Source organism: Excalfactoria chinensis, chromosome 3 (assembly GCF_039878825.1).
Source record: "Excalfactoria chinensis isolate bCotChi1 chromosome 3, bCotChi1.hap2, whole genome shotgun sequence".
Classification (NCBI taxonomy): Eukaryota; Metazoa; Chordata; class Aves; order Galliformes; family Phasianidae; genus Excalfactoria; species Excalfactoria chinensis.
In genome coordinates, this window is record NC_092827.1 from 80,272,079 (window position 1) to 80,289,817 (window position 17,739).

At 35.9% G+C, this 17,739-nt stretch overlaps 1 protein-coding gene across 2 annotated transcripts in view; it reads right to left on the bottom strand.

The window, feature by feature from the left end:
- Positions 1-17,739, bottom strand: part of PRKCE (protein kinase C epsilon) — a 262,981-nt gene that overhangs the window by 47,962 nt on the left and 197,280 nt on the right. For both annotated transcript variants that reach the window (XM_072330880.1, XM_072330881.1), the window contains exon 11: positions 508-662. In XM_072330880.1, coding sequence (XP_072186981.1) covers positions 508-662 — 155 coding nt within the window. The remainder of the gene's footprint in view (positions 1-507; positions 663-17,739) is intronic.

The following is a 17,739-nucleotide window of genomic DNA, read 5'->3' on the forward strand; positions in this document are numbered from 1 at the left end:
GGATGTGGGTTACTGGCAAGCAAATCAAAATAGTCTGCAGAGAGCCACTTCCTGCTGGTGACTAAGGCTTCACCCAAACAGTCAAGAGGAAGGGGCATACGTAAAGAATTGCAGACTACTATCCCGATTATATCAGAGTGAAGACAACTAGGACAAACAAACTCAGGAAGTGGCAGGGAGTTAGAAAACGAGAGGAAATCTATGGCACGGAGAGGAAAATGAAAAGATTACACTGATCTGCAGAAAGGTCACCTCTGGTTCACAATGTGCCAAGCTTTTTCAAAAACTCTTTATTTGTACTATAATACAAAACTGGCACACACAGCTGGCGACTGCTGCAGAGGCTATTCAAATGTTAACATTCTCAATGATAAACAGCCAAAAAAGTTCTATGTAAGCAAATTGGAACAAACAACTAATCTAAATCTGGTTGCTAAGAGACTGAGGATTTTAGCCAAAACCAGACCCGAGCCTCAAGAATACTTTATTTTTTGATCAAAAAAGTACCTGTAGATGACGCCATGTTGGTGAAGAAACATGAGTGCTGATGTGACCTCTGCTGCATAAAAGCGGGATCGAGGTTCGTCAAATTTGCGTGAGCGCTGGATTTGAAACATTAGGTCTCCTCCATTTACATATTCCATGACGAAAAAGAGGCGGTCCTGAAATTAATTAAACAGTGCTATTTAGCTAATTTCTTTTAGTCACACAAAGGACTGCTTGAAGCTGTGCTTGAGGCAACTGCAGCATTTGCGTCATTAAATGAAAGGAACAAAAGATACAATTCTGAAGAAGCTAACAACCAAAGCCCCCAAACCTAAAGAAAATGAGACAAGATCTCAAAGTGAAATGACAAAAATTGAATAGAATCAAAATGTATTAATAAGCAATATGCACACACACGCACACACACTCACACACACACACACCTCCATGCATCAACATATAAGTAAGGAAATATAAGCAGTTTCAAGTAATTACTGCTGCTTGTTCTTTAATTTAGCCATAACATTAAAGAGAGAAAGTCAATTCCATCATCTACTGAAGAGCTTCAGAGGAAATCTCTTATCTCTTATCAGTTAGCTACTTTGTCTACAAAATATCTTTCTCAAATTATGTAAAAATGAAATAGAATGGTTAAGCTGTAGAAACCAGTGCTGTCAATCCCAAACACTCTCATATAACTTTTTAAATTGCCTCACACGCTCATAAGACACCGAAATATAGCTACACCATTAAAATATATATTGAATTCTTTTTATTTATTCTTATCAATTCAGAGTTGAAGTTTTCAAGTCTTACTTGGTGGAGAACCAGAAATGAACTTAATCTGTGAGCAGTAACTGACATTTTCAGATAACCACTACATCTTGTCATGCTCCAGAAAATAAAAAAATCCAGAATTCAAGTATTCAGCAAATAAAGAACTGAGAACACTAGTAAATGAAAAAGATCCCTCAACATCTCGAAACATTTAGGATCTACATGACAATGTAGACGGAGACATAAGCAAAGAAATGACACATATCCACTTGGTATAAGTCCTACTTCGTAGCTGTTTCTTACTGATTTGCACAGTTTTCCCCAGTCTGCGCTAACAGCCTTGAATTCTCAGCTCTTTGAACATCCACTCTGGGTTCCTAAGTCTACCACCAGATTATTTATTTTTGTACTGTTAGTTACCTACATCTGTATGTGCAAGATTTTAGACTGAGGTGGAGGTAACTCTCATGTGACATTAGAACAGGTCCAAGCATATACTCCTTGCTCTGCATGAGCTCATGGGAAACAAAAATTTCATCCCCTGGTCACACAGTACACAGGTTTTCAAACATGTGACCAGGTAACAGAGCCCCTCTTCAGCCTCCACTTAAAACTGCAGTTTAACTCTGCCTAGTGGTGTCTGGTTGAAGAAAAAGAGTCCGGCTGCAGCATTGCTTTGGACAAGCAATACCAGCAAGATGGAACTTAATTAGCTTCCTACTATTGAATCCATTCCTGCAGATTACACAGTTTATAGATATGAGTCCAGAAATTCATAAATGTTTTCTCTTTGCCTTTAATCATCTCCTCTAGGGCTCAGATTCAAAGTATAGCACTTAAAGTATGCTTAACCTTAAATAGACACATTAATCCTTCTCATTAAGTGCCTAAATATTATATCTATCAGGGTCGTTTCCTGGAGGAGGCTAGATATGTTGGGCTTACATTTTGCCACTTACAGAAAAAAGATGCAGGAAAAAAACTTGTGCTTTTCCACCCATATCTTGGAGATACAAAGATTTCAAGATCATGATGCAGGGCACTTAAACTATTTGCAGTGTTTAAAAACCACCTTTTTTTGCTTTCTTTCTGAAAAAATACGGATCCCTGTGTAGTGCCTCTGATTTCCTTCTGCAACCCATGAGAATTACAGTTTTGTTTTTGAAAGAAATCTGATAGTTCTCAAATGGTGTTATAATTTCAGAAACTAGTGGATAAGGATAAGACAACACATAGTCAGCTTTACAATAGAGATGTAAAAACTGATGATATTGGTATTGTCATGTAGCATAAGAGGATAGAATATCTCTAAGCAGAAGATACAGGCACTGTCCTTCATTAGGCTCCTCATCACCATACAAGAGGCAGAACACCACTGGTGAGTACTCCTGGTAGGAGTATCGCTTTGCAACATGTTGCAGTAAACTATATCGTACATGGAAAGATACAGTGCAGTGTTTCATGCACAGGAACTATTTGGACTGAAGGCTGTGGAGAGTCTACCTCACATGTGGCTGAAACTTGCTGAAACTGAACACTCTTACATTGCTATTTTAAACCTTCCAAAATTGGTTGTCACCAATGCACAAAAGTAATGGCCGGCATACAGAACTTTTTAGATAAGGGCCATTTCCTAACATATCAGAATACATATTTAATCACTTTTATATTGATTGCTTCTATTTTTGAGCCAAATTTATTTATTTATTTATTTTAATATCCTCCAAACACCTGACTGCTGATTCTAAATATCAGAAACTGTGTTTAGTTCAAATTTCTGGGTTCAGTACTTTGTAGTACATTTCCAATTTAGCCAACTAAAAACTATCATCTGGATTGTTTAGTGAAATATCCTGTCACCACTTGGTCTGAGCAAAATATTTAGCAGCAGTTCCATTATCAGAGCTGAGCTCTGCTATTCTCTTCTTCCCCATCGCATTTATGATGCATATCCCATTCTCATGTGATGGGATATATCTGTCAGATTCTCAGCTTAGTTAACCATCTCTTCAAAAGTATACCAACTAAAACTTTGATTTATAAATCTATGGTTGAAGTTGCTCTTCTGTTGCATTTTTCTGCTACACATTTCTATTTCAAATTATCTTCCTAGCTTCTCTAAGTGTACATTTCAGCTTCCTAATTATAATTTATAGGAGAAAGAAACACTTTGAAAATTCTTTTCTCTGTTTTTAGTCTAGGAAACAGTTTGATTTTTAGAGAAGGGAAGTACTAATTCTCAAGTACAAACAAAAACATGCACAACATATATGTGTACAGCAGGCTAGAATTTTAACATTAGAAGAAAGCATATTTTTGTTGAAATATAACCAGTCCCCATAAAAACTACTACCCTAAAGCTACCCTCTGTTCTGCTTCATTTTTTATTGTTTCTTTCTTTTTGCTCTTTTTCGCTTTTTGTTTGTCAGGAAAATGGCATAATCTTCTGAGACTCAAATTTACATGGAAAGAGGATGCAAGAGAAGACAACATCTTAGGAACATCATCTGAGACTGGTAAATCTATTTATTTTTTCCATCATGTTTTCCAACAACTAAAACAGACAGTTTTAATTCCTGCTGTGTAAACCTTTTTCCTCGTCTTTCATCACAAGTTAATGATCAAAATACAATTTCTTATCACTCTGAATATACAATTTCTATCAGGATGTATGAATGTGTATATGACCCAACAAAACCATTTTGAATTCCATAACGACTATTTAATCCTCAAATAGTTATGAAGTAATTGAACTATGCCTTATTGTAAATATTATATGTATCATGCTACAAGTATCACCAGGATATAAACAAGTATTTGAGTGTGAAAAGATAGAGTGAACGCCCTGAAGAATTATGCATTATTAAAGAACAACATAGTGTTTACTTAGTTAAAAATGAGATACAATTTAAGTTATGACTTTATTATTGATTCTGTTCCAAAAGAAAATTGAATGGATTTGGATTGCATTATTTTTGGACTACGTTTTCATAATATCTGAGCAGTATGTCTTGGTGAACTAAATAAATGTAAAGCAGCCCTGGGAAATATTTCATTACATAAACAGAAATAAAAGGAAAGATCACAAACAAAGACGTGAAGATTAATACTCTTTTGGCATCTAAAGCAAAAAATGATGCAAAGTAAGTCAATAGACTTTCTGAAGAAATTAGACTCTTTTGCAGGGATTATTTTAGCTCTTAATCATACCTGCCTTTCATTAAGTTTCTCAAAAGGTATGGTTGAATGAGAATACTTAAAATAATAGGTGGGGAGAAAAACAGATCAGAGAACACAGAGATTTTAAATGTGGATATGAAGTAAACAGGCTAGAAGTCAAGATAAAACAAGAAGTCAACTTTACTTTCTATTTCATTGTATTTTCTGACTCTTAACCACTATATATTAATGTATGGCTGCCTGCTTTAACACCTCTATTATTCCAGACTCTCCTCTTGACTTTCTTACTTATGATAGACTTCTGGATGCTTTCTGTTGTCCTAGGTGGACTCCTAAAGTCTCTAGTCTTTGTCACTATCACAACTGGGAGAGAAAGCCCAGTTTTCACTTAATGCTGGGATATTTCATCTTCTCTCTTTTTTTACTCTTATATTTGAGCCTTAATTCTGGTTTTCATCCTCTTTGACATTCAAAGAAGCCTTTCTTTTAGCTCTTCAGAAAATACTTCTAACACTTTACTCTTCATTCTGATTACTATCCATTACTTTCCCTTTTCAAAACTGCTTTCTCTAATTTTTAGTTGTATTCACAGTTATTTTGTCAAGATCACTGCATACATTAAGTCGTCCTCCCTCCATTGCCACTTTACTTTACTTGGCTTTAAGTTTTAAATGTTCCATTGAATAGAGATTATATATTTTGTTTATTCTGGAATAATGTGTAAGTTTTTAACTGGAAAAAGTGGGGTGATTTCCAGAAACATCAATAATAATAAACTCTCAGGTCATAACAAATTTGATTCAGTTCCTTTCTGTGGAGGTGTGATTAATGACTAAGGTCTTCCTACCACCAAGACCAAATAATCTTGCCAATCAGTTTTGATTTAACAGATGACACTGCACAGTGTATTATTTGTTTACCACTGTTGAGGAACTGGCTTCTACGTAAACCCTCCATGAAAGTCTAGACATGGAATAACTTTGATGTAGTGTTTACATTAATTATTGTGTAGCCCTTTTAAGATATTTTTCAATTGTTATCCATTAACCTGTCTGATCTTTGTTTGCCAATTAAAATCTCCTTAGCCTTAGATTGCAGCCTAAAGACAATGCATGAATAGACATAAGGCCAAATACAATTATCACTAGCAATCTGAAGAATATAAACATTTATTTTTTTCTTTCAAACAATTCTTATCAACTGGGGAACCCAATATGTAGTTCAGCAGGGCTTCATTGTTGAAATATCACTAAATAAATAGATAAACAAATAAATAATCTGTCTCTGAGTTTCAAACAGGAAACGCGTGTCCATGCTACAAGCCTGAGAACAAATCTTCTCACTGTTTTTTGTTTTCTTGTTCAATTCTTATAACTTTTAAAACAACAAACGTGCACATCTTACATAACATTTGCTGTTGATTAGCCTACTCAAAATACTAATTTTTCTACCATTTATGTTTCTCATACAATTGAATGTGAATAAATTTTTCCTGATTTTCATTAGATCCCTAAACTAAGTTCTTTGTGTGAATACACTATTTTCCACTCAGTTTTAGAAAGCTGAGTTAAGTTTCTCCAGAAGCTACTGGAATTACCAGGGAAACTAATATGTATATTAAATATAGGTAAATTTAAATACAAAATAATTCATATTCTAGTAGAGTACTGTTACATAATGGAACACGTTCTGTCAGGAAACTTGTTACCAAAACAGATATAAAAAAGATATAACTTCTACTGCACAAGAAAGGAAATAGATTTGGAATGCTTTGTCAGATGATATTTTATTCATATCATACATGTATAGAATTCTTTTCCAACTAGTACAAAACTGTGATTACTTAACTCTATTTAAACAGGATGCTCAGTTTGTTTAAAATTACCTAAAACTGCAGCAACTGTCCCACCCCTCAGAACACGGATAAACATTTCCTGCTTCTGATGGAAATTACACAGGCACACTGTACACAAAACTAAAAGATCTTCAGACCTGAGCAAGAGAGCAAGCAGAATGCTAGACTCATCTTCGACAATAACAGCATCAGAAGGGAAAAATATAAAAACAAGAAAAATACCTGATATAATATTAAAGACAACAACAAAATTTCCCTCCTGTTAATTTAATTCCCCCTTGAAATTTAAAGCAACAGTTCTCAAGAAGATACTGTGATATATTGTCTGTCTCTGACTTCAGTGTTTATTCTCATGACTAATTTTGATGTTTATCTTGTAGCAATGCTTTCATAAAGTTCCAAATAAGCTGGTGAAAATTTCTGTGAATCCTGGATTTTGTGGAATAAATGCCTGTTCATAGGAACTGATATCGTACACTTCCTGTGAACTACATATGTAATGTATGATTTATGTTTTCCAGTTAAACAAAGTTTTAAAATTCTTTAATTATTTTGCCAACCAGAAACTTCAAATCTCTCTTAAGTTGGTGAATACTGTTATAGCTAGGGCCTTTGCTCAGTTTCACTCAGCTTTCCTTGGCAGTTAAAATGAATCTTTTTTTTGTTACTGTTCTTGAAAGTAAAGATGCCCTCAAAGTCAAGACACAAACTGGAGCATCCAAAAACCATACAAAGAAGTCTTGCAAGGCCATCTATCTTATTCTGCAGATAACAGGCAGGCTGTACCTAGGCCAAGGAGAACTTTAACTTTCTCAGTGCTGCAAGTCTGTCCCTTGGAGCTGCAGGCCACTGGTCTAATTTTCAAAGCCGAACTGGGTTTTACTTGGCCCACAGAGACCTAAGAACAAAACCCACAAGTCTCAGTTAGACTCGTCTGCTGGAAAGAAAGTGGTTTTGTCTGCACTGCACTGCAGTGAGGTCTCCTGCTGTACCAGAAATGCCCTGTTCCCTTCTCCCCTCCCTGATACAGCAGCAGAAGCCAGCAGTGGGTGGCATTTCTTTAGCCTACTCTGCCTCATAGGGGAGAGAAACACAAATCTAGAAATTGAATCAATTCTTGATATTACTCCAACTAGCTCTTAAAATCAACACTGATAAAGATTCTTTGACCTCCATTGTCATTCTTTTTCAGTACTTGAGAAAATACCACTACATACTGTTTTCATTGCTACAATTTATTTGCTTTGCTTCTTGCACTCAACTTAGTCATAGTATCCATCCCAGCTGCACTGCAAGTAATATATCGCCTTCAGAGAAGCTCTTCAGTGCTCTCCATATTTGTTTCTCATGTAAAGAGTTGATTATTTTTACAGATTTTACAAACTGATCACAAAACATCTCTGTTTGTAGAGACCTCAGAGCCAGAGGTTCTCAAAATCTTTACACTGTATTACTATAAAAACTTTCATTGTAGTGTTTACTGAACTATAACATGAGTCATTGGAAAAGAGTCTTTAAGCAAGTTGTTTGCTTGAAATCTCTAATGGAAATAAAGCAGGCCTGGTATGTTGCTCTTTTCATAGAAGATTTATGTTGCCTCCCTGTGGAATACCAATTCCTAGAAGAGAATGCAAGTTTTAGCATGTTTTTCATGCTTCTAACACATCCCATAGCACTATTTAAAAAAGAAACCATAGCTAATATATATGCACTGAGATAAACTGACTGGATAGTGTGCTGTGGACCTACTATGCAGTGACAGTAGGTCATAAAAATACAAGATTTAGAACAGGAAAAATTAGCTAGGACATGATGGCCCCACCTAGTCTCCTTAAAAAGATATCAAGGGATGATTAAGTTTTACCTGGACTGTCACTCATGAATGAAGTACTGTTCCATGACTTTTTCAAAGATAGATGAAATCATACTTTAAAATTGCCCAAAATGAAGGAAAGTCTGGCTATCCCGAATGAGTAAACAGAGTAAAAAAAGAACAATTTTGTTGTCCTGCTCGCATTAGCATTTCATAAAAGTATAGTTGATTATTTCAGTTATTCAAACAATCTAACCCTACTAACTTCACTATCACTTCCAAAACATACAGGTCCTCATCTTTATTACAGGTCTTCAAGTATGGTAAGATATGGATATGAAAAAGAAACAACAATATTCTTAGAACTAATCATCATATATAGCAAATAATTAAGGATGGTTATGTCCTTTACACCTTTACACATAGCATTTTCCTGTGTAAACTACAAATACCTCATGCTTCCTATTTTTTTTCCACATAATTATTCACATTACTATCCTGACTGAATTCACCATATTTTTCATTACTTAGTGTAATGATACTCATTCTATGTAAAATTAAAAAAAAAATACATAGTTCAAAATTTCCTTAATATTGTTATTAAAATGATAAAGTTTAGACTAATTCAGTGTAGCACAAAAATATTGGGTGGACAGTTGTTAGTCTGCTACTCCTATAATTTACTTGGTGGGAATATGATGTAAAATTCTGGCTAATTTGAATTTCCTAAACAGACCAAAATTTCATACTGTGACTCTGTTCTGTGACGCATATAATATAACGTTTAATGTTCTGACACATTCTAACCATCATATTGGGCTTGTATCAGGAATAAATGTGGATTTTATTAGCCAAAGGCTTGCAGTGAAGGTGTATGGTCATTTTCATTTTATCAGTTCAGCCTCTACCATCCACATTTAGAAATGAACTAAAACAAAAAACTTCCATCTTTGGGAAAATTTTTAACCTCAAATTATTCTGGAGAGAGACATGTTCTCTGCTCAGTGTACTGTTCTGGGAACTGATGTAAATCTTTCAGTCTCTCCCCATGCTGATATATTGGGAATCATGAACTCCTCATAGTGAGCTCAGCAAAAGTCAAACTCCACCAAAAGCCCAGGCACAGTCTGGGATGAGAGCAGGGTCCCCAGAAGTGTGCTAGCTGGTACTGGATGCTTTCTGTGTTCTTTCTCTGACACAACTGGAATCCTCCTCAGAAAAGGCGTGTTTTGTGGTTCTAGTCACTTCAAAAGGGGAATCAAGTAGGAAAAGCTTCTCAGGCCATTTCCCTAATACCTTCATTTGACAACTGATAAGCTGTAGAAGGAGCCTTTTATGAAATTCTTTGATCTCACTGTTTTTCAGTGTTGTTTGGAAAGAAGAATAGTTCTGGTAAGATAATTTTAAAGACCTCTCATTTATTGGCCTGATGTACACCGTGGAAAATTTTATCAAGCCTGCAAGACGTCATTTTGGAGAAAATGTTACAATGCGCAGACAACTATTAATATTCCTTTGTTCTGATTATTATAGGAAAAATATAAACTCTATCTTGCAATTAGAACTAACTGTGTAGCTTTTGAAGGCATGTAAGAATTTCTAAGAACAATTTTCAACCTGTTGATATTTTACCAGGGAGCTTGGACAGAGGTTCCACATGTCCTAGGTATCTCCTCAGCCTGTCTTGTCATTATATTTTCTCTTTCCCTATGGTACCTGGTCATCTATTTCATGTCTTTGAGAGCATGGGGAAATTCATTCCATGCTATGCAGCTACCAGAAAACTCCTCGTAGAATGTGGCCAATTGGCCTACTAGCCGTGATATCGCTTGGGAAAGGAACTTAGCTAAGGAAGATAATGAAAATAATGAGATAAAATACTCATCTGACAATAATTTTCTGAGAAAGTATTCATTATCACTGAAAAAAAAAAAAAAAAGAGAGAAAAAAGAAAATAAAAAGAAAAAAAAAAAGCAGCAATTAGATGAGAAGGCAAGTCTTTATATCACAGATATATTGCAGCAGGGTTTCGGGCAACTAACAGGAAAGTTAGCAAATCAAGTCCAAAAACAAAGCCAGAGAAGTTGTCATTGTTTTCTGGAGTGTGTGAAATTGCTGAATACAAAACACTATGCATCTGCAGGCAGGTCAGTGAACAATCTTACATTATTTTGCTATGTGTAAAATGACTGTGTTGGTTGTAATAATAAGAACCTGAAGAACAAGCAAAGAGATGCTCTGATGGGAACCTTAATTATGAATGACTTATTGATGACTTCAAACTAGATGCTAGTCAGCCAGAAACAGGCTAGTGACTCTTACAGGATGTTTTGTGAGATTAAGCGATAAGGAACTGGCTCATTTGTACTTTAGAAAGTTTGCAGTGGGAGAGCACAGGGAATCCTGTGCTCTATTCAGAGGAAGTAGATGAATGAAGTCTTTGGCTACATAAAGATACTCACTACCACAGAAACAGCCCTTCTCTATGATGTGAAGCTTTTCAGTAATGTTCCCACGTACTTAAAAGCAAAGGTCAGCCAGTGACAACAGTCGGTTCTAGTCTGACAACACAGCAAGAAATTTCTACTGCACTGTGATCATCCAGATGGAAAATTTATATGAGTTACTGTCATATCAGTTCACAAACCATGCCCTGGGTGCCAGAAATAACTTATATTCTGCAGTTTACTTGAACATGATGTTCTGAATAGCAAAATAATAGTTGCATTTGTACTAACAGAACCTTGTGGAGGATTTCAAGTTCCTTAAAATGACACATTAACATGAGTAACTGTGTCTCTAATCACATAAAAGAAAAAATGTGTAGTATTATTTTGTAGTCTTTACAGAGGAGGCTTTTATTTTGGGAACTCAGTTTGGGAACAGCAAAATTAGATTATTGTTTTTTTAGCTCTGAAGTAAGTTAAGAAACGTTTTATTCAGATAGATCTAATTGGGCTTTTCTTTTAGGACCCTTCTTTCCTTCTTTTCATGTACACATTAATTCATTTTGCTCTAATAATGACAGGCACAATAACAGTTTGGTCCTCAGTTCTTCAAGTTCATTCTTTCAGATTGTACATATACAAATAAACATGTTGACCTCAAGTGCATACTACTGTTAGTTGTGAAGTATCATAACATGAACAAATGACAGGGACTCAAGTATTTGGCAAGTGGTGGAATTAGGATGGACAGAGAGAAACAATGAGACAACTACTCAAAACAATGCTTAGAAAAGTGCCTGCAGAACATCGCCCAACCCGAGTGCAGTGCAGACTTTGCTGAAGGCTGGTGCACTGCTGTTGCTGGAACCTCAGGAATTGCCTCATGTTGCTGAGCTGCAGGGAGTGCACATGACAGGCTTTGGTTTTACAGGAGCCCAGCCTATCTCCCACAGGGCACACTTCACTGCACTGACCACAGCAAAGAATGAAGAGACACTCATCTACACATTAGGGAGTATGTCCTTAATTCTTAGAGTCCAATAAAAAATTATCACTGAATAATTATCACTATTTAAAAAAAGAGAGACTAAAAGAACTTCTGCTAAAGTTGCGAGGCCAAACTCAAAGATGTGTCCTCTCCTTATTTCATCTTTCACATGCCTAAACTGACCTAGGTAATAGTTAACATAATAATTCAATTAGATGTTGATATTATGTAAGAATCCAGAGAATTTATGAAGATTTTCAGTGCTTTCCCTGAAACATCTCTGCAGAAATGCAACATCTTCAGAATTCCCTTATCGTCCTGAAGATGGAGGTCAGCATGAATAGCAGCTTACAGGCAGAGTGTCAACCCTGGGTAAATGTTCCTAACAAATCCCTGTGGAGCCTCTGTTGCTAAGCAGATCTGTTGTGCTACAGAGCAGCTGCCAGAGAGGGAAATTTAACCTTCACATGCACTCTCATGTTTCTTGTACATACCACTATTATACCTACAAACTCAATGTTTCATGCTTTGCTCTCATGCAGTAAGAAAACCCAAAATAGAACAAACAACAAAAAGGGAGAATGAAATTACAATAATGTAATTAAGGAGTAAAAAAAGTTAACATTTTAATGTAGTTAATCTAAATTCAAATAAATATATCAATTTTGGAATATCTAATGTAAGCATGCACTCTCACACACAGCAAATGCTAGGAGAGCAACATACAAAGTTATTGCTAAAGGGAGGTGGGGACCCTGAAGTATTATCTCAGTACAGGACTTTCTCCTGAGATGAGCAGTCATCACCTGTTGCACCAAATTTAACATTTAATCCCTTTTGCATTTTTAAAACTGTCTCTGATAGTCAGACCTATCAGGGCACTTATGGCTCTTAGTGTCTCCACACAGCCCACCTTGGGAGGGCCAAAACCTCACACCCAATCATGGGCCCAGGAGCTTCACTTCAGCCTAGCACATGCCCATAGGTGTGTGCCTCTGGCTCTGGCTGTTAGATGGACAGGCCTGTTTCATCCCTTTTCCATATCAGAGATTTCTGATGGACTCTGTTACCAACACCCATCCCTGCCTTCAGACTCTCTTCAGATCTGTCTTGGTTGGCAAGGGTGGACTGTACTGGGTCACCCTCAGTGCCAGGTGCTAATAAATAACACCTACGTTCAAAGGTTTAGACAAATTTGAATGAATGGTGATTAAATTTCTATTCCTCAAAGGAAGGCAATCAACTTTTGGTACAACGTGATCCCAAGTAGCATAATGTACAGGAAGATAATCTGACTTAAGTATGGGCTATCCCCTGCATGATCTAATCACTACCCAAGCTACCTATGGGAAAGAAAGCAGATAAAGATGTCTCAGCTGATTACAGAGATGTCAAGTCCATACAGACACACAGACTATAGATGAAGACTTTCGTCTAGATTGAGTAAGGCTCAACTCACTTCAAGACCCAGTAACATCCTAGTAGGTTTAGAAACAGGACAAACAAGTTTCCCCTGAAATAAGGAATGGACATACATCAAGATATACAGTCAGAACACTACCAGCAGCCACTGACCTCTGTTTTGGGCAAAGCTGTTGTGCAGTCAGACTCACACTGGTATAAAGTCTTCAACCTGTGTACATGCACTGGACAGCTTCTGTGCTTGTATCTACAGATAACTACACATTTTGAATATATATATATACACATTTTATAAATGCCTAAATTGAGACAATTTTGTCAGCTATCCAATCAGTGAAATTTGATCTTTCTGAGTGGGAAAGTGTTTTGATACACAGCAAATACAGACTTCTTTCTAAATTATCTAGAAATCTGTTTCTTTGACTTGTCCTTTAACTGGTTAAAGGTTAAAAAACTTTAAAGATCATGGTATTTACTGCAACATCAAAGATGATTACAGAATAGCCTGGAAGTTTACTTCTCAGGAGAATGACCATAAAAAAGAAAGATGAGTACATCAGGAATTTGCAGAATGTGTTTCACTAAAAGATAAACTGAAAAAGGAATGTATGTTCATGAATAAAGTAAAGTTCCTATGTTGACAGTTACTGAAAAGCTGAAGAGGGAATATTTTCTTCTACATTCTGTCATCTAACTGTTGCTGGAAAATAGTTAGATGACAGAATGAATTCTGGTCAGATAAGTTTAATTTCAGGTTAAATGGAAAATATAACACAATTCAAAGCACAAGAGAAAGAAACTGCAAGGTAGAAATAGTAGAAATATTCAGTTTACATTAAATTCTTGGCACTGTTACTGCCACTAAACTTCCACTCATGTGGAGATGTTACAAGCAGATACTGTAACCGAACAAACGAATTAACCTCAGAAGGAAAGACTTGGACATTGTTCAGGAACTCTGGTAAATGTTCCTGTTCAAAAATGTCAGGAAATCCTTGAATTAAAATCTTATTTTTAATAGGATTTTTTATGTAGTAAAATATCAACTCAAGTTCACACCAACTCCTACTTTTAATAATAATCACGCAGGACTCCTTTAGTTGGAATTCCACTGCCCAATAGCCTGCAGCTTCTCTCTTACCCAGCATTAGGACACATTTTCTTTCTAGGGGAAAACCTCTGAAACCACATCTACATGATGCTGACCTTGGAACTGAGAGTTAAAACTTTCTACAAGCAACTCGTGTTTTGGTTGTTTTTGACAGTTCTTCATATCACTGGAAGCATTATTTAAAAAAATCAAAACAAAACAACAACAAAACAATGACACAAAAAAACCTCCAACAAAATGTTGAGTAGCATTTGGATGGATAAAGACTGGGAAAAAGACCGAGTGTTCTGCAAATTTCTGTGTTGTCACATCTTGAGTGTTGTGTGCTCTCATGGCCTCTGTGACTCAAACAAAGATGCAGTAGCAGTAAACAGAGTACAGAGAAGGATAACTGAAATGATTAGAGGGATGAAACAGCTGCCATACATTTGGAGACCAAAATTTGTGGGCTGAGGAAGGACACAGGTAAGAATAACAGAATTGCAAAGCTGGTGGATAAACTATATCCATTTATATACAAAATCCTTCACTACTAGAACTTAGAAACTTACTGAACATAAAAAAACAGGTTAAAGAAACCCAAAACCCACAAGTGAAAACAACAACAAAAAACAAACCAAACAAACTTCTCAGAGAGATTTACCAACTTCAGGAATTCACTGCTGTAGCTATGGAAGCAGACTGTATTAGCCACTCCAAAGAGGCAGAAAAATTATGGATGGTTCAATAATAATGTAATAAAAAGCATAAGGTAGAGAAGTCCATTTTAAAATCGATCTACAATTTTAGATACTGGTGTTTGTAGAAAATGGTATCTACGTGCTCTCTCTAAAGCATCTTTTATTTCATTGTTTCATCAGCAACACAAGACAATAGATATAACACTATCCGGCCTGGGAGGACCATATCTTATTTTCACAGACTACAAAAAGCCCTTCCATTGTTTACATATATACAGACATATACATTCTATATAAAGACATACACAAAATGGATTTTTAAAAATTTCTTTATCTTAGTGAATGTGCCAACATATATAAATAATAGTTTTATTACCATGGCCATCCTGTGGGAAAGATGGCAGCATAGGGGCAGTCTGACAGAATAGCATCTGACATGGAAGTATGTATGGAGCAATAATGTATCACTGAATTCCTCCATGAGGAAAAGATGGCACCCACTGACATTCTCTGACACTTGGTGATTGTTTATGGAGACCAAACAGGGGATGTGATCACAGTGAACCTTTGGGTGGTATAAGTTTCTGCAGTGGTGATAGTGGGTCACCTCATCTGTTGTATTTGCATGGTAATAAATAATAAGAGGCATTATTTTCTGAGTGCCCTATGTACTTTTAATGTACATTTAACTCTGATGCTGACCAAGTAAACCACAACAGTACTGTCAAGAAAATTTCAAGACTATATCCACTTGATCATAACTCATTTTTAACCTATGTTAAACTTTACAAAGCTCTAAAATTCTTTCACTCATACTAAATTCAGAAGAGGAAGAACCTTTGCTCCAAATACATTTAAAAAAAATCATAAAAAACTAAATTACATAAAAACTAGTAAGCTCAGAAATGGTAACCAGGTAATAACCATTCTGGGGATGCAGAAGTTCTTTTTGACAGATGTTCTTTCTTATTAATAATGCAGTTTTGAAAACACTTAATGCTGGAGATATGAAGTGAAACACTACATCAACATTATATAAAATATCCAGGAATCAGGGTGATGAAAGACCTGAAAAAAGACCTTAATTTTATCTTTCAGGTCAGGTGAATCTGAATAGATGTGATGAAGTGACAAACTAGGAGATAATAACAATGCTTAAATTCTTCCATTAATCAGACAACATGAATGTTACTGAAATTACTCCAATAAAGCAATTTATCACAGGTTTCAGACACATCAGTGTAGATTTCAATTCACTGGAGATTTACAAGAGATTTTGCAAATGCAACCAAACAATATATGTGAAAATACTTAAAGACAAGCACAGTCTGAAATGAGGGCCAAATTACATACATCACTGAAGTAATTGAAATTACTCATAATGGCAAAAGCCATTCAGAACTGAAGCACTAAGCTTAATTTCTCAGTACTGTGATTATACGTATGCAAGTAAAACTGTGCAAAATACTCAAAGCAGCCAAATACTCAAATGCCAAAACATTAATAGTGACATCTGAAGTCAGATAAAAATTATTTTTATAGAATATCAAACACTAAGACAGAAAACATAATAATATGGTCTGGTACTATTCTATTCCATTCAGCTTAAAGACAGCTAAGAAAGAAATCTAGTTTCAGAGTCTTGTTAACCTCAGTTCCCTTCTTGAAGATAGATTTTATCTCCAGTTTAGCACTACAGGTAGGCAGAAGCAATCTAGGTTCAGATGTCTGTTACACAAACAAAACTGTTGGAGATGATATGCTTCCTTCACGTCTAGGGTCTCCAGTTGTAAAATGGCCATATCAGCTTCTGCTGCTCCCACAGGGAACTCTGTTTTTTTTTTGTTGTGTTTGTTTGTTTGCTGAAGCATTCAGGCACTCTCATAGGTAAAAGAACCATAAATAAACTCACTAGGAAATTAATTGGGATAGGGTCTACACCTGGTGCATACATAGGACATCAATCTGACCCTCACAGATATAGAAAAATACAACAACATTACAGCTGTACTACAGCAGTGACCAGGGATAAAAGTGTACACCAACATGAACTAAAGGAGGCATCACACTGAGTGCTCAGTAGGCTGTATGACACAGGAAATCTTAGAATATTAATTAATATTACTAAAGGCACTAAATCATTCTTTCTGAAACACTTCCCACTGGACTTAAGTATAGGTGAATCACTTGGTTAACATATTTTGAGGAGCTGTCATGAAAATTGTTGTATCAAAAATTCTAAGTACAAGATTTTATACAGAACCTTAAGAGGTTTATAAGGAGTTAAAAGTGCCTTTCCTTACAACAGTGATGAAGATAGGCAAGAATAAAAAAATTAAAACTATAATCTTCCTAAAAGAACTCAGTGCCTTCCCACAAAGCCAGAATTTCACCTTGCTCTACACTTGTGGACAGGAAAATTCTTCCAATAGAAAGGAAATCAGGCTGGGTATGGCTGGCTAACACTAAGTCAACTTTAAAAACTGTTGTCTAAGTAACTTGGTAAAAGACTAAGTTTATGCCCTCGAAGGCATGCCTCTTAGTGTCTAGGGACATATTACATCGTGAGTGCTGATGGAGCAGGGACATTTTTAACCTTGGGAGGGGTAAAACAGGGAGCATAACAATGAATAGTTTTCTTTTAAGCAGCAGCTGATTTCTTGAACTTCATTTAATTGAGGAAGTAGCATCCAGCTGGGCTATTCCTCTAACAAAGGCCCTGACTAGCACAGAAAAGAGGTTGGGCAGAAAAGGCAGGAAGAAAAATTTTTTACTTCTTATATAAAAGACTTTGTATTCCAGCATGCTTTCTCAGACCTATTCATTGCTGGAATTCTCTCCACTAAAGTTGTTGCTACAGAAAAACTCAAGCAATTTCAAAAATTTGGAACATTATTGTTTCTATGAAATAAAAAAAACAACTAAAAGTCATGACGTTGCTTCATAGGAGAGGAATAGTTAGCAGGAACATTATTGTGAT